Source organism: Mirounga leonina, unplaced genomic scaffold, assembly GCF_011800145.1.
Source record: "Mirounga leonina isolate KUSES-001 unplaced genomic scaffold, KU_Mleo_1.0 Mir_128, whole genome shotgun sequence".
Taxonomy (NCBI): domain Eukaryota; kingdom Metazoa; phylum Chordata; class Mammalia; order Carnivora; family Phocidae; genus Mirounga; species Mirounga leonina.
The window spans coordinates 24,129,016-24,154,838 of NW_023270320.1; the positions used below are offsets into that span (position 1 = coordinate 24,129,016).

The 25,823-nt window shown below is 41.9% G+C and overlaps 1 protein-coding gene across 2 annotated transcripts in view; it reads left to right on the top strand.

Moving 5' to 3' along the window:
- FAT1 (FAT atypical cadherin 1) overlaps positions 1–25,823 on the top strand; it is a 129,065-nt gene that overhangs the window by 78,359 nt on the left and 24,883 nt on the right. For both annotated transcript variants that reach the window (XM_035004200.1, XM_035004199.1), the window contains exons 4-11: positions 2,545–2,606; positions 6,059–6,388; positions 6,740–6,950; positions 9,393–9,532; positions 14,397–14,672; positions 14,798–15,008; positions 20,075–24,142; positions 24,755–24,951. In XM_035004200.1, coding sequence (XP_034860091.1) covers positions 2,545–2,606; positions 6,059–6,388; positions 6,740–6,950; positions 9,393–9,532; positions 14,397–14,672; positions 14,798–15,008; positions 20,075–24,142; positions 24,755–24,951 — 5,495 coding nt within the window. The remainder of the gene's footprint in view (positions 1–2,544; positions 2,607–6,058; positions 6,389–6,739; positions 6,951–9,392; positions 9,533–14,396; positions 14,673–14,797; positions 15,009–20,074; positions 24,143–24,754; positions 24,952–25,823) is intronic.

Consider the following 25,823-nt stretch of genomic DNA (forward strand, 5'->3'; position numbering starts at 1 on the left):
TCATGGCTTCTAAACATGGCCTCCCCTACTTTCGTGAGATTGGCCCACCATTCTCTTTTTTTCTTCACACCTTCTTGTGGTGTAACCCGAATCTGTCCACCTCCGGCTGCTACCCTGCACTGGGGGTCAGTGTCTCTCCGTGTCCCCTGGCCTCTAAATGCACATTAAATCATCTTCTGTGAGCTCACGTATAAGCTATAAATGTGTATCATTATTTCCACATGCAGTTTCTGCGTGTGTGTCACTCAGACACGTACTTTTAGTGCTGCTCTTTTATGGTTTTAAGGAATTCATGTGTTCACACGTTTAAGTATTTTTTTAGGCTAACAGAGATGTAGCAGGATGACCAGGACGTACAAGGAAGGCAGTCTCTGCTCTCATGAAGACCTTGGGATGAGTGACTGTAGTACTGTGGGATGAGGTTACGATAGAGCGAATGTCAGAGCCCGGCGCTCAGCGGCAGGGCCCCAGGCCGCACCTGTCAGGGCAGGCCTCAGAAATGGTGTCCAAGCTGAGAGGGGAAGGAGTGGATAGCAGCAACTAGGCTAAAAAAATGTGTAAGAAAGGGGCGCCTGGGTGGCTCAGTTGGTTAAGCGACTGCCTTCGGCTCAGGTCATGATCCTGGAGTCCCTGGATCGAGTCCCTGGATCGAGTCCCTGGATCGAGTCCCGCATCGGGCTCCCTGCTCGGCAGGGAGTCTGCTTCTGCCTCTGACCCTCCCCCCTCTCATGTGCTCTCTCTCTCATTCTCTCTGTCTCAAATAAATAAATAAATAAAATCTTTTAAAAAAAAAGTGTGTAAGAAAGGAACATTAGAATTCATCGCACTCGAATGAAATTAATGTTCCATTTGCGTTAACGGAGGAGAATTAACTTGAAACATGGAGAGTGCAAGTAACTACAAACCTGGGTTTGCTTTTTGTGTCTATGTTGAATTTGTAGCAGGGAGGTGGGCACTTCCTTTGCGAGCTGTCTGGTGTGCTGTAAGTAAACTGTAAAGTGGCCAATGTTATTTGCTAATGGAGAGTTACTTGCTGCAGAAACTTACTTGCTGATGGATATTCAGATATTCGTGCGAGGAATGATTATGTTCTACGGAGCAGGATACTGTTTTGCTGTGAACATGCCAAGTTGCTGCCCTTGATGTTACCGTTGATAACAACAACTTTCTGATGGGCACATTAGGACAATTAGAGGGGACTAATCCCAGTGATTTCCTGTCCTCCTCGAACTACTTAAAATCACAATCAGAAATGGTAAACTTTTGATAGGAAACAAGAGGGATTAAGTGTAAAAGGTTTTTGACTAATGAAAATCAAACCCATGCCACATTAAGCAGCGTTTTCACACCATTAAGCACGGCGAAGCATTTTCCTCGAACCCCTTTAATCTAGAAGGATGGTTTGGGAAAAACCCCAGATTCTAGTCTACAATATAGCCTTTCGTCGTTCTTGTTAACAAGAGTGCGTTGCTTCGTTGAATTGTGGGGAAGATAATGTTGATTGAGATCCTTCGTAACTATGTGAGAAAAAAAAATACCTCAAGTTAAATGAAGACACGAACCTTTCATTTACAAATTTTAGAGAAGCATTTTGAATAGCCTTTAATTGGTAGTTGCCTGAAATTAGGATAATAGGGGAAAATAAATTATAGCGATGGAGTCTGTTCTTAAATATAAATTATTTGAAATATTTCCCTGTGGGGAATAAAACACAAAGCTGGGCAGGAGAAAGGTTGTTCTTGGCAGTTGTCTTGCCACGTAAGGTTTTACCTGAGCTTTAAATCTGACATTGGATTCATTCAACACAGGCTGTAGAGGATATTTTAGCGGTTGGGGGAATTTTGTTTGTGTTTTGTGAAGTAGAGAACATATTTAATCAGTTTAAATGGTCTTCCAGGATCCAACGTATGTTGACAGTTTAGCCGACTGTTATTAAAGTTCTAGAGAGAGAGTGAAACTATAGATTTTCTAGTTTGATAGAAAAATGTTTCTTTGAGGAGTATTTATGTTTTTTCTTTCATTGAAAATTAATTGATACTTGAGCAGTATTTCCTGGAAAATCACATTACTTTTATAACCGTTCTTCACTTTATGAGGGTAAATGATTCAAAGGTAATAAATCATAGTCAACATTAGATTTTCCGGTGGTCCTTTTTAATATAGTTACAGAAGATTTTTCTGTCAACTGTTACTCATCACTGCAGCAGTTAGAGAAATCTGAAATCCTGGATAGCTTCATCTTTTTAAAAATCTCTTGTGACAAAATGTTTATTCAAACCACTGAACAAACAAAAAATGTAACTGATGTTAGTTTTGCCACTTTCTTCATCCTTCTGTCATTTGTCTACTGTGTTTAAGAATCATTAAAATGAGAAAGTATGTTGTTTGTAAATAAAATAATTGAACCTGGATTAATAATTTTTTCCCCTTCAGAATCCAGAGATTTGCTCAGACTTTTAAACTTAATGTGGTGTCAGTGACACTTGAGTCAATTACAAAATTGACTTTATCTGTAAGGATTAATGAACTGTTATCGTTTTGTAGGTCTTATAACAACGACGTCAAGGAAACTAGACCGAGAGCAGCAAGATGAACATATATTAGAAGTAAGCATTTCTTTTTTTTTTTTACTTATTTAAAAGTTTTATAAATATCATGGGAAGGAGCATTCTTCTTCACAATCACTAGTATTCATAACTGTTATGATTTTGTTATGTTAGCTCCTGGTCATTATTAACAAGGGAAGTAAAAGGGAAAGGAAACTTCTGTGAGTGTAGTTCATGTCCCCTTAAATCCCTTTCTATCCCCAAAACACAAGATCATTGGGTAAGTTCCGCTGTAGTTTTTGTGCGCACATACAGAGCAAACAAACTGGAAACAATATTATTTACATTTTCTTTTCATTTACATAAGAGATACTTTTTCTTTATGCCTTCTTCATCTTTTTCCTTAGTATTCTGTTTTCGGGATATTTTTATGATAATAATAGATCTAATTCAGCTGTGGTTTCTGGTTTTCGTCGATCTTAAATAATTGCATTGTTTTTGCATTTTAAACTGAATTGTAGAAAGTTTGTGATTTTTAAACATTTTTGAAATAAAAGATTGAAGACTGATACGTGCTTTTCTAAGATGGTCTCTTCTCTTTTTTTTTTTTTTTTTTTTAAAGATTTTATTTATTATTTGACAGAGAGAATGAGAGAGAGAGAGCACATGAGAGGGGGAGGGTCAGAGGGAGAAGCAGACTCCCCGCCGAGCAGGGAGCCCGATGCGGGACTCCATCCCGGGACTCCGGGATCATGACCTGAGCTGAAGGCAGTCGCTCAACCGACTGAGCCACCCAGGCGCCCTAAGATGGTCTCTTCTGACGGGCTTCTCGTTCTCATGGCTAATTTAAAATGCCTTTCTAGTCCCTGAAAGGAGAAACACAGCTTGCCATATACTGGTTTGCTGGTGGATGGTAGGCACGTTTCAGGAGCAGGGATAGGAATCACGTGGAGGGGAAGGTAGAGGGTCATGTGGAGGTCAGGTGTGATGTGACTGCTGGGTGCCAGGATCTACAAGCCAGGAAGAGGCTGAGAAGAGGCAGTTGGGAGAATTTCCTTTGGAGAGGGAAACTGAGCAGAGCAGACATATAACCTCTTGACTTTCCTCCACCGCACGTTAAAGGCCACTGTTGATCATGGGAGCCAGAAGACCCAAGTGCTTGTTGAGTTGTGAGTTACCTGCATGAGTCTTCCATTCTACTAGTGTGGGTACTTCAGAAAGTCCATAACTGTGGTTTATTAAATTATTTTTATTAATACTTCTCCCTTTTTATATTATCGCTATTCATAATGCTACCTGCTTAATTTCATTTCATCCTTAGTCAATTTTCTAACTTTGTCAATAAAATATTTACTTTTTATAGCTCTATAGTGTGTGCACATGAATATCCTGTCTAGAAAAGGTGGTTTCACAGCCACCATTACAGTTAGTAATTGCCTTTTTTTTAAGATTTTATGTATTTTGAGAGCGAGAGAGAGCACACGAGCAGGGTGAGGGGCAGAGGGAGAGAGAGAGAGAATCTTTAAGCAGACTCCCTGCTGAGCGCAGGGCCCCACATGGGACTCGATCCCAGGACCCCGAGATCATGACCTGAGCCGAAATCAAGAGGCGGATGCTTGATCAACTGAGCCACCCAGGCGCCCTTACAGTTCGTGATCTCTTCATGTGTTACATCTGAGTGTTAGTCATAAGTCGTACCGTTAGTTCCCTTAAATTCATTTTCTTTCTGTTAGAGCAGAGTTTAGAGTTTTGATTCGGTCCCTGCAGTGATTGACAGAAGGAAAATATGGTTCCCGAAGAAAGGAAGCAGGTGGTGCGCTGTCCTGAGTGGCAGGTGCCAGGCATTGGCCTCTTGCTGCGGCCGCACCCTGGTTAGAACCACACTGGACACCTGTTTGTTGTGTGCCTCCCTCCAGAGCTGCCTTTTTGCAGGAAATGTCCGAGGCTGGATGGGAGCAAGTACAAGATACTTAGGGCTTGGTGGATACTATGAAGATGTTGATGGGAAATAAGCCTTTGTAATGGGTTGTCACATACGTATGTTGTATGTTTTCTGTAGTCCTTTATGGTGGTGGATTTGAGGGCCAACGGCAGCATTGATTTGACTGTCTTAAAGAAGAGTTTTTTCCCCAATCCCATGTTAAAAGCTGTGTTACTGGCTTCTGATGCTTGAACCCAGCCTTAAGAACATTTTGGTGATGATTACCACAAAACATAGTGCTCACTTCTATTTCTCTTTAATTTTCGCTCTTTTCCCTGAAGATCATATGAGAATTGATCAAAAGGAAGTAATAATTGTACATTTTGTTTTATTTTGAGAATGTGGAGAGGTAAATTCTGTACTTGAAGCAACTGCTTAAATAGTCTTGGCAAGTACCATCAGGATATATTCACATTTCTATAAACAACAGGATTTATATTCACCAAGCTTTTAAAAAAAAAAAATGCCACGGAAAACTTCAGTATACTTTAATATTTTTAGTATTTCAACCATTATTTTTGGAGGATGTGGTGAGGGAAAAATAGCTATTCCAAAGGTCATTGCTTTAATGTCCACACCAAAGTAAAAGTGGACATTTGATTGGGCGGGGGGGGTGGTGGAGACCATGCATATGGAAGCATTCACCACTGTAGTCCTTAAGACTCGGATTTTTATTCCTAAACTGAATACATGAATAATTAGGATGACCATTACTTTACATTTCTTTTACTGAAAATCTTAAGTGGGTCTGAAATGAAAATTTTTGTATCTGCCGTACTAAACATGGAGGACTTCTGAACAAGAAAAGAGTCAAACAAAACAATGATAGCTAATATTAAAAGGCATGCTCCTTCACATATATTTTAAATTAATGATTTAGCTTGCTTTATTGTTGAGGCTTAAAAATGAAAGTTTTTAATGCAGCATGTGGAGATTTGATTTTTTTTTTTTTTTAAAGATTTTATTTATTTGACAGACCAAGAGAGACAACAGCTAGAGAGGGAACACAAGCAGGGGGCGTGGGAGAGGGAGGAGCAGGGAGCCTGACTCGGGGCTCGATCCCAGGACCCTGGGATCACGACCTGAGCTGAAGGCAGACACTTAATGACTGAGCCACCCAGGCGCCCCTGGAGATTTGATTTTTAAGTGCATAGAGTGTATGTTATTCTTTAGCCGACTCTGTTTGGCATAAAAATAAGTTGTTTTTGATAGCTTGCCATTTCGGCGACATTCATGTTATAGCTGCAGGAGTGCAGGGAGAGGTGGTGTGGTGAGGGGAGAGCCAAGGGCTCACGCTGCCTCTTTCTTGGCCCTCGCCTCGCTCCCCCTGTCCTGTCTGGAACGGGACACATTGTCGTCTTGCCTCCCCACAGGGCTGTTGTCAGAGGAGAGAAGGTGGTGTGTGTCATAGTGTGTGTGAACTCTGCAGGTCTCTGCAGATGCGGTTTATCATTCATTAGGAGGAAGATCGTCACTTTTTATATAGTTGTATTTTAAAAACATCTGTTGATCTGTTACGTTTCAAAAACAGGTTACTGTGACCGACAACGGTACCCCCCCCAAATCCACCATTGCAAGAGTGATTGTGAAAATCCTTGATGAAAATGACAACAAACCTCAGTTCCTACAGAAGTTCTACAAAATCAGACTCCCAGAGCGGGAAAGACCAGAACGAGAAAGAAACGCCAAGCGCGAGCCCATCTATCGCGTGATAGCTACAGACAAAGATGAAGGTCCCAATGCGGAAATCTCTTACAGCATTGAAGATGGAAACGAACATGGCAGATTTTTTATTGAGCCAAAAACTGGAGTGGTTTCATCCAAGAAGTTTTCTGGAGCTGGAGAATATGATATTCTTTCAGTGAGTTAGGATCTAGTCTTTGATTTTCTCACGTGCTTTGTTCATCTGGTCTTAATGTCACTTCCCTGAAAACGTTCTCTCTCTTCAGTAAGTGGCTTCGGTGTTTGTGACCTAACATCGGGAAATGTGGCTTTTGTTTTGCCTTCTCAGCTGTCGCTCCAGTTATTACCTATGTTGCGTGTGGCATGAAGAGGTTGCTCTTTTTAATCAAACCTTAAACATGGGGAATATACGAATAACAGAAACTTAAGTGTTTGAAATTGGCTCGGTTTGAGACCAAACCAATCTGTGCCTTGGTTATAGGATGTAACTTCTAATTTGCTCCCTTCATCCCCTCTGCTTATTTCATAGATTAAGGCAGTTGATAATGGTCGCCCCCAAAAGTCGTCAACCACTCGACTCCATATTGAATGGATCTCCAAACCCAAACCATCAGTGGAGCCGATTTCATTTGAAGAACCATTTTTCTCCTTTACTGTCGTGGAGAGCGACCCGGCGGCTCACATGATCGGCGTGATATCTGCAGAGCCTCCCGGCACACCTCTGTGGTTTGACATCACTGGTGAGTGTTCCTCAGAGTTCTCACCATCCTTGCACAGGTAACGCTGAGGAGAGCCTGTTTTTTGGTTTCCTGACTTTTGTATACATCTCCGGACTTAAAATTGGGAGTCAGACTTAGAAATGGAGAGTTTGTCTTAAATTGCAGTATTTTGATTGCAAAATGTTTTATAATATCCAGCGTGTACTAAACTTGTTTAAAATTGGGGCTGTGCATATACCATATCCTTAATGTAAAAATAAGGTTTTTAAAAGTGCATGAAGGAGTTAGAAACCTGAGTGTTTTGGTCCAAAAGCACAACTTCTTAATTTTCCTTCTTGATACATAACATATGGCACATTGCTGTTTTTAGTGAATATGGTTTGAATGCTTGAAGTAACTGTGACTGTCACATGTCAGTATTTTATAGGGAATAATCTTACAGATTTTAGTTGCGTAACTTATACGAGAGTGCTAACTATGGCCTTCTCAGTTTTATTTACCACATTCTGGGAATGTGGGAAGCAGGGGTCGGGGATTCATTGACCCTGTGATAAAGATCATATGCCTACGTCAGTTTTTCGTTTTTCTTTTTCATTTAATTGAGTTTAGACATAGAACGTATTCCCTTACTCTCCCATACTTAAAAGAAATTCACATTAAACTTCGACGTCTTCGTTTTTAAAATGCTATTTCCTTACGTTATTTTAATCATCAGGATCTTTAAAAGCCTAAGTATGGATTGTGACTCATCTCTAGTTGGTCCTTTAGGTTCCTTTTCCCTCTTCCAGCCCTTAGCCACCCTCCCCGCGAACTGCCGTATCAGCATTTGAAGTGGCTGGGACGTGGGGCCGGGGGGCGCCGGGGGTGCGGGCTTTACCTCTCCCACTTACCGCCCCCCCCAACATGGTTCGGCTGCATGCCCAGCTTGGGGCGTTGTATGCAATCGTTGAGGTCATCCACACCTCTGAATCCCTTACTTCAGTTTTAAAGAAGAAAGGTGATTTTCACAATGAACTACAACCAGAATCGCTTGTTTGCTCCCTGTTAACTCCTGTCCACTTGCAGGCGAGCCAGGCTCCCCGTTGTGCCATGTGTAATGCTGACCACCTTTGGAACTGGTCTGATTGATTCTCTCCCTTGTTCTGTGCTTGCCTTCCATGCTTGCTTGCTTCTTTGTGGCTATGCCAGGAGACACACTTGCTAGAGAAGTGTTTTCCATCTTTCAGATGACTTGTGACCCGAACTGTACAGCAGAAGGTATCTGCTGAGATCCCATAATTTGCCTCAGATTATGAGATCTAAAAGAAAAGCATCAGTTTTTAAAACCTTTTTTATTTCCAGTGACTATCTTCCATTGCCCTTGTTTTCGTGGCATGCCCATGGTCACCCATTCCAGTTGCAAACATGCTGACTGCTAAGACATCCCGGGATCATCCTTAGTTTTAAGTTTCACCGAAGATTTTTTTTTTTTTTTTTTTATGTGTGTGTCGTTTTACTTTTTGGTAAGATTGAGTAATAGAACCTCATCATGGCATTAAGACTTTATTTTCATTCCATGTCACTTCATTGATAAAAGTATCTCAAGTTTAGTGGATGTGGAAAGAGTTTTATCTAGAACATAATTGGGAATGCATTTGGATAATGTCCGCAGCACAGAAAATTTTGCTTCGTTAACTTGGTGTTTGGCAACAAAGATGCCAAAATTTCTTTTTAAGTACAGAAGAGCCAGGACTAATTGATGTTAACTGCCACGATTTTTTTCCAGAGTTAACATTTGTTTTTAATAGTTAATTTATTAGGGCAGAATGCTTCAAGTGTCACAGATTTTTTTTGAGTAATTAAACATTTAAATGGCTGACTCTGGTTAGTACAGGATGTTATAGATAGCTAGTGGGATATATAAATTAAAGACCTATTCAGAACCCCTGAAAAAGCAAATGGAAAGCAACTCATTGGCAATATTGGCAGTGGTTTTCCGTCTTGGGAGTTGCTTTCTAGCTTTCCTCTCAGTAGCTTCCCTTGACAGTTAGGGCTCAAGTGTGCATAGTAGTCAGTCTTTCTTTTTTTTCTTTTAAGATTTTATTTATTTATTTGACAGAGAGACACAGCGAGAGAGGGAGCACAAGCAGGGGGAGTGGGAGAGGGAGAAGCAGGCTCCCAAGGAGCAGGGAGCCCGATGCGGGGCTCGATCCCAGGACCCTGGGACGATGACCTGAGCCGAAGGCAGTCGCTCAGCCGACTGAGCCACCCAGGCGCCCGCCACTGTCTTTCTAATCGGCCCTTCTTTTCTTGCCTTTCAAAATGAAAGCTCCTTGGAATCCCCTTAAGCAGTGTATCAGAAGTGGGTCTTTTTTTTTCCCCCTGTCCTGAAGAATTAGAAGACCACAAAAGAAATGACAGATTCTCATACTTTTCTTTTTTTTCTTTTTCTCATACTTTTCTGTATGTCCTAACTTAAACTAGGTGGCAACTACGACAGTCACTTTGATGTGGACAAGGGCACCGGGACCATCATTGTTGCCAAACCTCTGGATGCAGAGCAGAAATCAAACTATAACCTCACAGTTGAAGCTACAGATGGAACCACCACTATCCTTACACAGGTAAGTGAATCACCGACGATGCATTCGTCAGAGGAGGACTGATAGAACTTTCTGGTTGTATGATGCACAGGCAGCGTGAGCGGTTGATTCAGCCCTCGGAGGCTCCCAAGCAGAGTTACTATATGTTGATAGAGCTTACACATATGCACACCAAGGACTTGTGTTTAGGGAAAGGAAATTGACTGCAAATCTTGGTGTAGGTTTGGCCTGTAATTAACCAGTTTTGGAAATTTTGAAAGAAGACTTAAAAACAACAACCCACTTTTTTTTTTTTTTAAAGATTTTATTTATTTATTTGAGAGAGAGAGAGAACGAGAGACAGAGAGCAGGAGAGGGAGGAGGGTCAGAGGGAGGAGAAGCAGACTCCCCGCCGAGCAGGGAGCCCGATGTGGGACTCGATCCCTGGACTCCAGGATCATGACCCGAGCCGAAGGCAGATGCTTAACCATCTGAGCCACCCAGGCGCCCCAACAACCCACTTTTGATCATCAGAATCTTTCAATTTTATGTTGATTTTGAACAGTGTTAGTATAAATTGTATCACTCTTGAGGATGAGTTGTCCAAGTCATTTTCATTAAAGGTCATTAAAGTGATTAATGATCTTTTAAATCACTTTTTTGAATTTTTTTCCCTTTTGACTACTTTAATGAGGGTTGTAGAAAATGATTGATAAAAATTGTTCTCATAATTCCTTTAACATCTTTATTTGTTCCTATCTGGTGATTAAGAGATAGCCAGATTACTGGGATTTCAAATTTAAATGTTAAAACCTGAATACATTAAATTCTCTTTGATTCTCAGTGTGGACTGTTTGAGAATTTGTTGAACATTTGTTATATGCCAGGTATTGTTCTAGAAACTGAATACTGGGAAACAAAATCCTACCCTCATAGAGCTTACCTTAGGATGGTGGAAGCTGAGATTTACATATAATCTGCTATGTCCTAAAGAACAAAAGAAGAAATTAAATACTAGAAGATAAAATGTTCCGAATTCCAGTTTTTTTTTTTATCTTTAGATGATACTATTTTAAATCTCAAATGAGAGAGATCATCTGTTAAATCATTTAGTTGCACTGAAGAATAAAAGTTAGAGTCTGTGATGTCTTTTCAATTAATAAATGAGTAGATGATTCAGAGCCAGTTATGAAAAGACCTTCTTCCTTTCTCCACATGGTTGTGATTTTTAGTGTATTTAAAATTGACACATGTATGATGCTTTGGGGTCATTTTGAGATTGCATGTAAAAGTTTTAGTACAGTATTAAAATTTCATTTCTGTTGGTAACTTCTCATTATAGAAGTTAGACTTTAGAGCATGAAAATGAGAAAAACACGGAGTTGTAGTAAATGTAACAGGATAAATTTTGAAAGGTTTAAAGAGTGTAACTGTATGTGGATCAGTTCAAATAATCTAACCAGAAATCTAGCAAAAGGAACTTAATAAGCAGTAGAAATGCCCCACTGTGCCAAGCATTCTCATTAATGAAGATGATCTATTTACCTGTGGCATTTATCGCTTATTACATAAATAATTAAGTAGCAGTGTGCCCCTTCCCCAATAATTGTAGTTTTTAGCGAGTACCACTAAAAGCTTCGAATGAAACGTGGAGTAGATTGACTAAAATTTCTCATAAAACCCAGGAAAGAAATTACAGTCTTTCCAGGGACACAGAAGTATCTTAAGTTTTAGTGCTTCATTTATACTTTGTAAATTCTTTTGAGTCCTTTTCAGAGGGTCTTGATAATATCCTCATGACTTGCTCGCAGGGAGGGGGATTCAGAATCTCCAGGAGTGGTCCCAGAGCCCAGACTCACCTGGGGAGGTGTGGGACAAAGGAGACGGTCAGTAATTAGGTCTCGATTTCCACATGGGGCCGAGGACAGGGCGGTAGGCATGGGGATGAGAACAGCACGGCAAATGTCGCCTGAAGAGCGACGCGGAGCTAAGAATTGGGTTAAGGACCTGGACCATGGGGTGGATTCGGGTTTGTAGGTAAAACTCGGGCCCCAACAGGGCGGGTCAGGAGCAGCGGACGGCAGGTCGGAGGTTCGGGGAGCGCTGTGGGGTTGAGCCATGGTTGCACCATGAGCAGAGAGGGGCGGTGCGGGGTCCCAGTGCGGTCCCCAGTGCTCGCTGCTCCTCGCTTTCCTGTCCTGCCGTTTGCTGCTCGGGATGCTGACCACTGTTAATTCAAGTCGCTGCGCTTTATCTCGTGTCTCGAGGTAACTTCCCATATCCAGTTAGGGCTTGTTCCTCTCTTTGAAAACAGCTTTGCTTCCGTGTTTCCTTTTGGTTTCTCTCGAGCGTCAGCATTACGCCCAGGTCGATTGGTTTGGGAATCTTGGCTCTGCCTCTTACCCGGTCCCTGGGCAGGTGGCTGGAACCCTCTGGGCTTCCCTTTGGTCATCGGGAAACTGGGCTTAGCGATTTTGTCCTCCCAGGCACTCTGAGGGTAAGTGAGGTGTAGCACATGGGCGCTGGCGCTGAAAGTGTCCGCGCATGCTCACAGAGCACTGGTGTGGACTCCTGCTGGACACTTCAGTCCCCTCCCTGTCTCCGTTCTCTGTCCCTGCAGTTCATCTCGCACTGCCCACTACCAGAGGGGTCTGCCCGGTTGGGAAGAGGAGGGGCAGGTGAATTTCCTCGCATCAGCTAGTTCAGGGCGTACGGGATATATAGCTCTCGGGCCTCTGCTTGGGAGTCCAGGCTCCGCGTACTGGATGCCGCCTTCCCCCTGCTCCCTTACCATCCCTTAGTGCCACGTCCTTCTCTCCAGTCTCAGAAAGACAGGGTGTTTGATGCCACTTCTTGCCTTCATGTCTCTGACCAAGGTCTCCCCCCGCCTCCCATCTCAGTATACACTGATCCACCAACCTAAGACCTACACAAGCAAAGCCTTATTACCTCCTCCTTGAAAGCTTTCGGAACGTCCCACGCCGTCTCTGGACTCGTAAAGACTTACTTGATAACTCATTTGATAATATGCGGAACCTCATTGGGGCGCCTGGGTGGCTCAGTTGGTTAAGCGACTGCCTTCGTCTCAGGTCATGATCCTGGAGTCCTGGGATCGAGTCCTGCAACAGGCTCCCTGCTCAGCGGGGAGTCTGCTTCTCCCTCTGGCCCTCCTCCCTCTCACGCTCTCTGTCTCTCATTCTCTCTCTCAGATAAATAAATAAATCTTTAAAAAAATAAAATAAAATAAAAAAATATGTGGAACCTCATTATGCCTCGTATGTGTAAGACATCACCTGCCGAGCTTGAAAGCTTCCTGAGGGCAGGGATTGTTGTACATTCATTTTATTTGTACCCCAGTAATGTGTAGGTACGTGCTGAGTGTATAAGGGCCCTGTGAATGTGCTTAATTTGAATTGTTGTATCAAAATTGGCTGTTTTTACCTTCCTTGTTCCTATTTAGTTGTGATTAATTGACTTCACAGCAGGATTAAACTACCTCTACCCAACACTCACTCCATTAGAAAAGTACTATAAATTTATAGTGGAAATGAATATATAATGATTTAACTTAGAGAAATTATAAAGCCATCCCTTCTGGATCATCATTGACCTTTAAAAATGGTCTGTAGTTTTAAATGTTTATATAACTTCCACATAAAACCTTTCTGTGGTTTAGCGAATGCATTTAGTGTGTATATAAAGTTTAACATTACAAATCCATCACTGACGTTGCAGTGTTTTATGAGAACACTGGTGTAGTCTTCGTGGAAAGACCTGCAGCTCATATGCCCGCACCAGGGTGGTTAATAGCTTAACCTGTGCATTCCTGCGACTTTGGCCTCCTGTGCCATTTGGACTAGCAAAACTCTTTACTTCATGCGTGCCAGTGAAGCTCAGGTTTCTTGCTCGTAACTATAAACCATCTTTATAATCAGTACTGATTTCTACTATGCCTTATCCACACACATCTTTTCAATCTGAAAATGAATCCTCTTAGTGTTAAAGTAAAAAAAAAAAAATTTTTTTTAATTCAGCTTAGGACTATTTTTTTTAATACTGTTTTTTCCCCCCCTTTAAGGTTTTTATTTATTTAAGAGAGCTTATCTTTTCAGTATACTTAAATTGCTTTTAGAAAATGTGTTTACTGGGCGCCTGGGTGGCTCAGTTGGTTAAGCGACTGCCTTCAGCTCAGGTTATGATCCTGGAGTCCCGGGATCGAGTCCCACATCGGGCTCCCTGCTTGGCAGGGAGTCTGCTTCTCCCTCTGGCCCTCCCCCCTCTCATGTGCTCTCTCTCTCTCAAATAAATAAATAAAATCTTTAAAAAAAAAAAAGTGTTTACTATTTATATGTAGGTTTTATGATCACAAAAATGTAGTAAAGATTTTTAAAGCACATTTCTAATTTATTGGTAGGAATTTGGAGTCTCAATGATTAGAACAAGAAATTTTAATATGGTATTTATCTAGTACCATACTCACCTTGCTAGCTTGGTAGTTGCAGATTCAAATCTGATACAGGAAATTATCTTCTGTAAATCCTGGTCAAGTAAATTCTCTGTTATCCTTAAATGAGTACTCTAGAAATCTCTCTACTGTGGAGACCTGAGAGAAATTAAGTGTGCAGTCAGAAAGAAGTGTGTGAAAGATGTTACATATGTCCTCCAAAGTTAGTTTCAAGAATTAAGAAAGTTCATTATCTTAACTCATATGGGCAGTATATCAATGGAAAATTTTAAAGATTTTTTTTATTCTAAATTTTTGTTGCTTTTCTCATTTTGTTTCATTTTGCTAAAAAAAATCGGTGTTTTTTTCAATATGCATCTCATGTTTCCCCTTGATTCTGTAAATAATAAAATATCATTATTAAGGATATTACTATAATGTGAGTCATTTTTGTCCTTATAGGTATTTATCAAGGTGATAGATACAAATGACCATCGTCCTCAGTTTTCTGCATCAAAGTATGAAGTTGTTATTCCTGAAGACACAGTGCCAGAAACAGAAATTTTGCAAATCAGTGCAATGGATAAGGATGAGAAAAACAAGCTAATCTATACTCTGCAGAGCAGCATCGATCCATTGAGTCTCAAGAAATTTCGACTTGATCCTGCAACAGGCTCTCTCTATACTTCTCAAACACTTGATCATGAAGCCAACCACCAGCATGTTCTTACAGTCATGGTACGGCTTTCTGCTCATTCTTCGGCCACCATTCAGATTCTGAAGGGCTTCATATGTTTGAGAGTGATTTTTAATCAATTGTAGGGAAACCCCCGACAGCACTGCTAACATACTGATTCTTTCAGGTGCGGGATCAAGATGTCCCTGTAAAACGCAACTACGCACGGGTTGTTGTTCATGTCAGTGATACGAACGACCATGCCCCTTGGTTCACGAGTTCCTCCTATGAAGGGCGGGTTTATGAATCAGCGGCTGTCGGCTCAGTGGTGTTGCAGGTTACAGCTCTGGACAAGGACAAAGGGAAGAATGCTGAAGTGCTGTATTCGATTGAATCAGGTATTTTTGGAGGACTTAGTAGATGAACTTTAAAAAGTACTTTTATTTTCTAAAACTAGTTCTGTGTGTAGGAACATTTCTGCATGTCACCGTAAAAATTGCTTAAATTGATCTTTAGCTACCATTTTTCATATTAGGAGAAAGAAGGCTTCTTTTGTCCTTTAAGCTTTAACTCAATAGAAAGCAAAGAGAGAGAGTCCTACGTTTAATAAAAGGATTCACATTAATTAGCATATAGTTCAAGGCTCTGAGAAGTTCTGCAGTGAAGAAAACTCTGTTTGATCGAATTCAGTATTTCCACAATGTTTTAACCATGCAGCATTTTCCTTCATACTATTTGTTAACCATGAAACACTCTTGAGAAACCACTGGCCTCAGTAATTTAACTTTTAGAGCATTTTCTCTTGGGCACAGTAGGAATTTCCATGACGGAGCACTAGGTGCCATGCCTGTGCTGCCCCTTTCACCCCCCTGCACCTTTAACAGTTGAGTTTCTTCATGGAATTGGGCTGTTAACAGTGGGCCCCAGGGTTGCGATTTGGACTGGAGATGTTGAAAAGCCCAAGGAGTCTGCTGGAGAGTTGGGCAAGGAAGGCCTTCAACATTTCTTCTACGTATGACAGGGCAGGAGGTCCAGAGTCTTGCTGGTAGTTACAAGGAGGATCAAAGTGAAATGTTTTGTTCTCTGTTCTCTTTTATAATGCTATTCACAGTCTTTCATCTATTCATTCCATGGACTAATGAAGCATATTTTCTGTATCACGTGCCGTGCTAGGAGCGTGATATATACAGAGGCTATCATTGGTCCACAAATGTACGTTCGCGCAAAAGGGAAGCCCCTGATTGAAATAGGGATCTGCTTTAGAGTATATGATTTGTATGGTCAGAATTCATTTTGTTTTGGGACCTTCCCTATTCATGCCACATATAGTGAATAAGTGATTAAGTATCAGGAAGCCTGCTTCCATTTTTCCATGTTTCTCAAGGTAATTGTTAGTACAAAGAATATAGACTCTCTCATTCTTTTGTCTTTATAATGATTTTAGAATATCATGCACTTAACTTGATTTGTGTAAGTCCATTCCTTTGCGTATTTAAAAATTGTGCCTTTCCTAGACATTAGAATTGGTAGAGGTATCAATTAACTCTAGGTCATATAATCAAAAGCTGAGCATGGGGAGTAATTTAAAAAAAAAAAAAAACAATAACCACTTAATCGATGTGTTTTATGTGATTAAACTATTTTTATTTCTTAATACACTTGAAGCCTCATTTGTTTCCCCAAAACCAACCAAATTTAGTCCATTACCCACAAATAAGATTTTCTGTACTGCCCGGGGTTCAGGATTAAAATGTAGTATAGTTAGCGCCTTGAACAAAGATGAAGGTTTTTCCACTGGGTCAGAAATTTAGCTGTTAAAAAAAAACCAGTGCATTCCATTTGTGCATGCCTGAGCAGTTCAGCAAAATAATTTTCTCATAGACAAACCGCCTGGGTTTGTGTAGGAGAAAATGTTAAACTTTTCCCTTAGCTTTCACATAATTTTCAACAACTGGGTGGTTAAAATATGATTGTTGGTGCCTGACTGAAGGCATGTGCATTCTTGAAATGCTTGTAATGACTGATGGGATTAGTAATTTGGTATTCCAAGAATGGAACTATATCTCCCCTCAAAGAATAGATGATACCAAGGGCCTCTTTTGATATAGAATTTGGACTTCTAAGAGGATATTCTTTATAGATTTGTTAATACAAAATGTGTGCTAAAGAATTACTTTATAGGCAACAGCTACCATTAAAATGCAGAAGTGTGTATGTGAATCTGTTTAAACAATAGGAAATGTAAAATGGTCATACCTCCTTTCATTTATTTATATTCACCCACTTCTCATTTGTGTCAGATTACATTTAATGAAGTTCAAAAAACTAGTTATAGATTCAGGCTGTAACACTGCATGTTTAATTAGCAACAATTTACTGAGCGAAAGGTTTGGTCTGATTGGGAGTCTTTAGGGAAAAGAATTAATTAAAGGATATTTTCCGGAACAATTGACTTATGTGTTTAGAGACAGTCAGGGCCATACTCTGGACTGTATGGTGTTTTCTTTCTTTTTTTAAAGTAGATTGCTGTAACTTCAAAACTATCATCATGCCTGGAAATAGAAGACACTCAGTGTATGTACTTATTAACTAGAATTGATTTCCTTCCCCAAACGTAGGTTAAATATAATTGCAGGTGAAACTTCAGGTTTCCCGCTTGAGGCTGCTAACAGTTGGGCGGCCAGCACTTCACTGAGCGTCCACAGCACGTGCACAGTAGGAAGAAAAGGATTTCTGCGCACGGCTCTGACATGCCCTTTGGGGTGTTTGTACGTAATACAGTCCTTGCTAATGTGCACAAATTCACTTGTTTGTCTGGATAATTGCCTCCTTCAAATAGAACAATCTAAGGCCATTTAGAAATCACCAGTATCTCCCGCTCAAGTGAATGACTAAGCCCCCAACCTGGTACAGACTCTACCGCTTGCCCTATTAATTCCCTCACAAATACCGCATGTGTATTTCAGTATTTGATGAATGTACCTGTTATTGGATCAGACAGGGGCATGTGTAAGCCATGCAGCGACCCTTAGTGTTCTTCCACATAAACATGTTGCTTGCCCATCTGCAAATCTGATGATTTCTGCCACAGGATAGATGTATGTAGGAGCCGTCTGTTAATTGACTCCCTGGGTTCCTGTTTAACCTTCTTAAGATACTCCAGGTAGTAAAGTTTCTGAATTTTACATGCTGATAAAAATTTATCAGTGAGTGTCCCCTATGTGTCAGGCATTTTTCTAAGCACAGGTGATAAATAATGAATAAAACAAGCCATGTTTAAATGGGGACTTAACGTTCTAGTGGGAGAATGGCTAAGAAGGTTGCAATATGCGCTATAGAGGAAAAAACCGGGTATGGGGACAGAAACAGCCATCCTGATTAGGGAGGTAAAGGAAGGCTTCACCATCACATTCTCTAAGCAGAGGAACATTTGGGTAAAACCTGAGTGAATGAATGAATGAGAAGCAATGAGAATAGCTGGGGAAGACTGTTCCAGAGAGGACCCCCCAAATACAGTCCTCCTGAGATGAGCATGTGCTCTCCTGGTTGAGGAGTGAGGAGCCAGCATGGCTGGAGGGCAGGGACTACGTTGTGTGGACAGTGGTGGGTTCTAATGCCGCCAGCTTGCTTTAACGCAGGTAAAATCTATTCATTCCGTTCTCTAGGGCCTTTCGCGTTTGAAGCTTTAAGATTTCACTGTACAAAATGAGAGAAAGGGATAGAGATGATTGAATGTAAACTGTGGTAGGTTGGCTGCTTTATTAGTACAGACATCGGATAGCCCAAGGGGTGGGGATGAAGACTGTCATCCACAGGTTTTCGTGGTCACCCTGTCAGTCCCGGGCAACTAGTCACGGTTTTGAAAGATAGGGTGACACCCACGTAGGATGAGAGAGAGGTCCTTGGAATTCTGAGTGACTAAAGCACAATGAGAGAATCTGGGATTGTTGACTCATAAATGCAGACAGGCAGAAATTAGGGTCTACGAGGCATGGTAGAGGCAGTGTGACCCGTTTGTGGGTGAGGGTTCAGCTCAGAACTTGGGGGCCCGGAGAAAGCCCAGGCCTCTGCACTGTTTCAGAGCCGGGCAGGCTTGATGAAAACCAGACTGGACCTGGCCTCAGAAAAAATTGTATCATGGATTTTTGGAAAATGTATTAACAGAAGGAAACGAAGGCTGTAGAGGAAGTGTTTACTAGTAATGACGTGGGGAAAGGAGTGCTTGGTCGGTCTCCTGGTTTGCAAATCACACGGTGAGTCATTCTGGCCTATGAAGTACCCCGTGCGGTTGCAGATCTAGAAAACAGAACTTGAAAAAGCAGTTAAGGGGCACGTCAGCTTTGTTGCGGGGAAGTGTAATAGTTCATTTGGGGAAAATAAATTCAGTTCTGTGACTAGGATGTTGGATTCTGGACTCTGGTGTGAAACAGAATGGGGATGAAGCGTGGGTAGGTGGGTCAAAGCTGAGGACCCTCACAACACTGCCTGAATCTATCCAAAAAGATAGTAAAGTGCTAAACTTGAATAAACTGCTGGTGTCTTCCGAAAGATTTCCGTGATGATACAAAACCAGGAACGATTATAGAGTTGCATTTGAAGCTAAATATCTGTATACAGTATGGCTGGAAAAGGTCCAAAGAGAAGCAAGGGCAACAGTCTGTTCTGGAGTGGGGTTTCTCTGTCTCAGCACTGTTGATACTTTGGCGCAAAAAAATCCTTTGTTGTGGGGGCTGCGCGTGCCTTGTAGGATGTTCAGCAGCATCCCTGGTCTCTGCGTTAGCACACTCTAGGTAGTGATAACCAAAAATGTGTCTAGACATTGTTGCATGTCCTCCCTCAGTAGAGAGAACCACGGACATAGAGAGCAGATTGACCTGAAAAAGATTAAGGAAGGGAATATGACTGAAATTTTTGAAATGTACATAGTGGGGCAGATTATACACAAGCTCATTCATCAATTCCCTGAATATTTAAAATAAGGGACAACTCTCTTGAAGCTTGTTAAAATTTCTGGTGAATTGACAGCTTCCCTTTCATAATGAATAAGAATCTTGAGAACTTACAGGTGATAAATGCTGAAACCAGAAGTATGTTTCAAAGGGTTTTTGGGGGGACTGTTGGAAAATTCATATCTGCCTTACCAAAGGATAACCATACTTTCCACAACACATCCCTGGCTCAACCGATAGCAAGTGAGTTCCGGCTTTAGGTTTATAGAGTAATCTTTCTTCTGTTTCTTGCTTTTCATAATTTATGGACAAAACTCAGAAAAGTCTGTGGCATTTTAGGTGGCTAAAAATGAAATGAGTTCCATTCAAATGTCGATAACCCCCGAATTTCTGTTTAATTTTAGAAAATCACTTCTAGAGATAGCTTTGTTTCTGTATCTCCAACTATGAGTTGTATTGATTGGTCCTTGTATTTTTCTCTAACATGTTTTTTTTTTTTTCCTCCCTCCTCCTAGGAAATATTGGCAATTCTTTCACAATTGATCCCATCTTGGGCTCTATAAAAACTGCCAAAGAATTAGATCGAAGTAGCCAAGTGGAATATGACTTAATGGTAAAAGCTACAGATCAAGGCAATCCACCAATGAGTGAAATAGCTTCTGTGCACATCTTTGTCACAATTGCGGACAACGCTTCTCCTAAGTTTACATCAAAAGAATATTCTGTGGAAATCAGTGAAACTGTCGGCATTGGGAGTTTTGTCGGAATGGTTACGGCCCACAGTCAGTCATCGGTGGTGTATGAAATAAAAGATGGAAATGTAGCCGATGCTTTTGATATTAATCCACATTCTGGAAGTATCATTACTCAGAAAGCCGTGGATTTTGAGACTTTGCCCACTTACACATTGATTATCCAAGGAACTAACATGGCTGGTTTGTCTACTAACACAACTGTTCTAGTGCACCTACAGGATGAAAATGACAACTTGCCGGTCTTTATGCAGGCAGAATATACGGGACTCGTTAGCGAATCAGCTTCAATCAACAGTGTGGTCCTAACAGACAAGAATGTCCCATTAGTGATTCGAGCAACTGATGCTGATAAAGAATCCAATGCTTTGCTTGTTTATCACATTGTTGAACCATCTATACACAAATACTTTGCTATTGATTCTAGCACTGGTGCTATTCATACAGTGCTGAGTTTGGACTATGAAGAAACAAGTTCTTTTCACTTTACTGTACAAGTGCATGACATGGGGACGCCACGCTTGTTCGCTGAGTACGCGGCTAACGTGACCATCCGTGTAATCGACATTAATGATTGCCCTCCTGTGTTCTCCAGATCATTATATGAAGCTTCTCTCTTGCTGCCAACATACAGAGGAGTAAAAGTCATCACAGTAAATGCTACAGATGCCGATTCGAGTGCATTCTCACAGTTAATGTACTCCATCACCGAAGGCAACATCGGGGAGAAGTTTTTTATGGACCCCCAGACAGGAACTATAACCGTACAGAACACAACTCAGTTAAGAAGCCGGTACGAGTTAACTGTGAGAGCTTCTGATGGCAGATTTGTAAGCTTTACCTCTGTGAAAATTAACGTGAAAGAAAGCAAAGAAAGTCAACTGAAGTTTACCCAGGATTTCTACTCCGCAGTAGTGAAAGAGAATTCCACCGAAGCCAGAACATTAGCTGTCATTACTGCCATTGGGAACCCAATCAATGAGCCCTTGTTTTATCAGATCCTCAACCCAGACCGCAGGTTTAAAATAAGCCGGACGTCAGGAGTCCTGTCAACCACTGGCATACCGTTCGATCGCGAACAGCAGGAGGCATTTGATGTGGTCGTAGAAGTGACCCAAGAACAGAAGCCTTCGGCGGTGGCCCACGTAGTCGTCAAGGTCATCATCGAAGACCAGAACGACAATGCACCAGTGTTTGTCAACCTTCCTTACTATGCTGTCGTCAAAGTGGACACCGTGGTGGGCCACGTGATTCGCTACGTTACCGCCGTGGACCGAGACAGCGGCAGAAATGGGGAAGTGCATTACTACCTGAAGGAACATCACGAACATTTTCAAATTGGATCCTCCGGCGAAATTTCACTGAAAAAGCAATTTGAGCCTGACACCTTAAATAAAGAATACCTCATCACAGTGGTTGCCAAAGATGGAGGGAACCCAGCCTTTTCCGCTGAAGTTATAGTTCCCATCACTGTTATGAATAAAGCCATGCCTGTGTTTGAAAAGCCTTTCTACAGCGCAGCGGTTCCAGAGAATATCCAGATGCACAGTCCGGTTGCCCACATACAAGCCAACAGTCCAGAAGGATTGAAAGTGTTCTACAGCATCACAGATGGAGATCCCTTCAGCCAGTTTACCATTAACTTCAACACTGGAGTCATAAATGTCATAGCCCCTCTGGACTTTGAGTCCCACCCAGCGTATAAGCTGAGCATCCGAGCAACCGACTCCCTGACTGGCGCCCATGCTGAGGTGTTTGTTGACATAATCGTGGAAGACATCAACGATAACCCTCCTGTCTTTGTTCAGCAGTCTTACGCCACAACCCTGTCTGAGGCATCCGTCATTGGCACGTCTGTCGTTCAAGTTAGAGCGACAGATTCGGATTCAGAACCCAATAGGGGAATTTCGTACCACATGTTTGGGAATCATAGCAAGAGTCACGATCATTTCCACATAGACAGCAGCACTGGCCTCATTTCACTAGTTAGGACTTTGGATTATGAGCAGTTCCAGCAGCACCAGGTTTTTGTAAGGGCTGTGGATGGTGGCATGCCCCCACTGAGCAGTGATGTGGTTGTCACCGTGGATGTCACGGACCTCAACGATAACCCGCCACTGTTTGACCAGCAGATTTATGAAGCCAGAATTAGTGAGCAGGCTGTTCATGGGCATTTCGTGACCTGTGTTAAAGCCTATGATGCAGACAGTTCAGACATAGACAAGTTGGACTATTCCATTCTGTCTGGCAACAATCATAAGAATTTTGTCATTGACAGTGAAACGGGGATTATCACACTCTCCAACCTGCGCCGGCACACCTTGAAGCCATTTTATAGTCTTAACATTTCTGTTTCTGATGGAGTTTTCAGGAGTTCAGCTCAGGTTCACATAACTGTAATTGGAAGCAATCTGCACAGCCCTGCTTTTCTTCAGAGCGAATATGAAGTGGAGTTAGCCGAAAATGCTCCCTTACACACCCTGGTGATTGAGGCTAAAGCAACTGATGGGGATTCTGGTATCTACGGTCACATTACTTACCATATTGTAAATGACTTTGCCAAAGACCGATTTTACACAAATGAGAGAGGACAGATATTTACTCTGGAGAAACTTGATCGAGAAACCCCAGCGGAGAAAGTGATCTCGGTTCGTTTAATGGCCAAGGATGCTGGAGGAAAGGTTGCTTTCTGCACCATTAATGTCATCCTTACAGATGACAATGACAACGCACCCCAGTTTCGAGCAACCAAGTATGAAGTGGACATCGGATCCAGTGCTCCCAAAGGGACGTCAGTCACGAAAGTGCTTGCGAGTGATGCTGATGAGGGATCCAATGCCGACGTCACGTATGCCATCGAAGCAGATTCTGAAAGCGTCAAAGAGAATTTGGAAATTAACAAAATGTCTGGTGTAATAACTACAAGAGAGAGCCTAATTGGCTTGGAAAATGAGTTCTTCACTTTCTTCGTGAGAGCTGTGGATAGTGGGTCTCCATCCAAAGAATCTGTTGTTCCCGTCTATGTGAAAATACTTCCACCGGAAATACAACTTCCCAAATTTTCCGAGCCATTTTATACCTACACAGTTTCAGAAGACATGCCTATTGGGACAGAGATCGATCTCATCCGAGCAGAACATGGTGGGACTGTTCTTTACAGCCTGATCAAAGGGAATACTCCGGAAAGTAACAGGGATGAGTTCTTTGTGATCGACAGGCAGAGTGGCAGACTGAAGCTGGAGAAGAGTCTCGATCACGAGACAACCAAGTGGTACCAGTTTTCCGTACTTGCCAGGTGCACTCACGATGACTACGAAGTGGTGGCTTCTGTGGATGTTAGCATCCAAGTGAAAGATGCCAACGACAACAGCCCTGTCTTAGAGTCGAACCCATACGAGGCATTTATTGTTGAAAACCTGCCAGGGGGAAGTAAAGTCCTCCAGATTCGGGCATCTGATCTAGATTCAGGAACCAACGGCCAGGTCATGTACAGTCTAGATCAGTCACAAAGTGTAGAAGTCATCGAATCTTTTGCCATTAATGTGGAGACAGGCTGGATTACAACCCTGAAGGAACTTGACCATGAAAAGAGAGACAATTACCAGATTCAAGTGGTTGCCTCAGATCACGGTGAGAAGGTTCAGCTGTCCTCCACAGCCATTGTGGCTGTTACCGTCACTGACGTCAATGACAGCCCCCCGCGGTTCACGGCGGAGATTTACAAAGGGACTGTGAGCGAAGATGATCCCCCGGGCGGTGTCATTGCCATCTTAAGTACCACAGATGCTGACTCTGAAGAGATGAACAGACAAGTTAAATATTACATCACAGGTAAAAACATTTACACGGAAGGGTGTAAGTTAAAAATAAATTGTACTAGAGGTATACATGTTGAAGTGCATGTTTTAGGGAAATGGGGAGTTAAGGGGATGATTTTAGTAGTTATGTCTAAAGTAAGTAGAAATAAAATAAGTAGAAATAATCTGTTATTTAGACATAATTAGTTATGTCTAAAATAAGTAGAAATAGCTATTAAGCTACATTTCAAGTTCTTCGCCTGAGGAAAGCGAAGGGTTGTCCCATTCGACTGTTTTTGATGTTTAGGACTCATTCTGTTGAACTTTAGGCTTAGCATATGATAGGTATATTATAATTAACTCTAGTTTCAATATAGGCTGAAGTATTGCTTTAAGTAGGCTTTACATTTTATTTAGCTTAATGCTGTATTTCAATACTCATTTTAATGCCTTGATGTTGGGAGGGGGGTGGTAAGTGGGAAAGCTAATATACCAAATTTAATTGTAGTAATTTTTTTTAAAAAACCTTAATTCTTCTAAACCATAATATTCCATATATATTTTGAGCAGTGTTTTTCTTCTGTTACTTAGATCATTCCTTATTTCAACAAATTTTGACTGTCCTCTTTCTCTATTGATTTAATAGGAGGAGATCCTTTGGGACAGTTTGCTATTGAAAATATACAGAATGAATGGAAGGTCTATGTAAAGAAACCTCTAGACAGGGAAAAAAGGGACAGTTATCTTCTGACCATCACAGCAACTGATGGGACCTTCTCATCAAAAGCCATAGTCGAAGTGAAAGTTCTTGATGCAAATGACAACAGTCCAGTGTGTGAAAAGGTGGGCTATTCTTTGTTTCTATATTATGAATTTGGATTTCTTTCTTCACCCTCTCGGTAGGATTGTCCTGTGGTGCTGGGTGTAATTCAGCTGCGTTTCATTTTATAACCTCTTACTGTTTAAGCAGAGCTGAGTGTTCAGTGGAGCAAGAGTAGCGTTAGCTCGGGAACTATTTTGGGGACTGCTAAGTACCTTAAAATCTCATTCAAAAATACCGTAAATTATGGGCAGGCTTACAGTGTGTGTTTAACTCTAAAAATGCTTTGTGACGTTTATCATTCTCGTTCTTGGGGGATGAGCAGTAGTTCATCTACAAAGCTCCGTTTTGCTTTAACAAGTTGGTTTTGGGGGGCACTTGCTCTTCCACACACCACGGAAACAGGTTAATGAGGGTGCTCTCGCAGCTGGGGCGCCCATTTCCTAGGAGAACAGACTAGAGAGGAGCTGTTCCTGTCCGGGGCTGCTGGGGGAGGCCTGGAGCAGCGATGCTCCCTGCTGCCTGGGGGGTGGGGGGGGAGGTGAGGAGCAGCTCAGCCTGGGGGAGGTGGTACTGAGATAAGCAAAGGGATTGGGACTCTATCCTAGAGAAAAGAGGGACTCGGCCTCCTTTTGTATTTGAAAGGTGGAGAGGACCTGAACGAAGAGTTCCTTACAGAAGATGAGTTTGGCGGGATCGTGTGCATGTAGGTGGGCGCGTGTGAGAACACGGGGTGGGAGGGGAGGCCGAGGTGGCCAAAGAGAAGAAAGGACAAGCTGGTGCCCTTGGTGCTGCCCGCATGGGGCAGCATGGCAGGCGTGTCGAATCAGGATGGACTCTGCTGTTTCCTACAGAGGTGAGAGGGAGAGAGACCAAAGATACAAGCCTGGAGTGG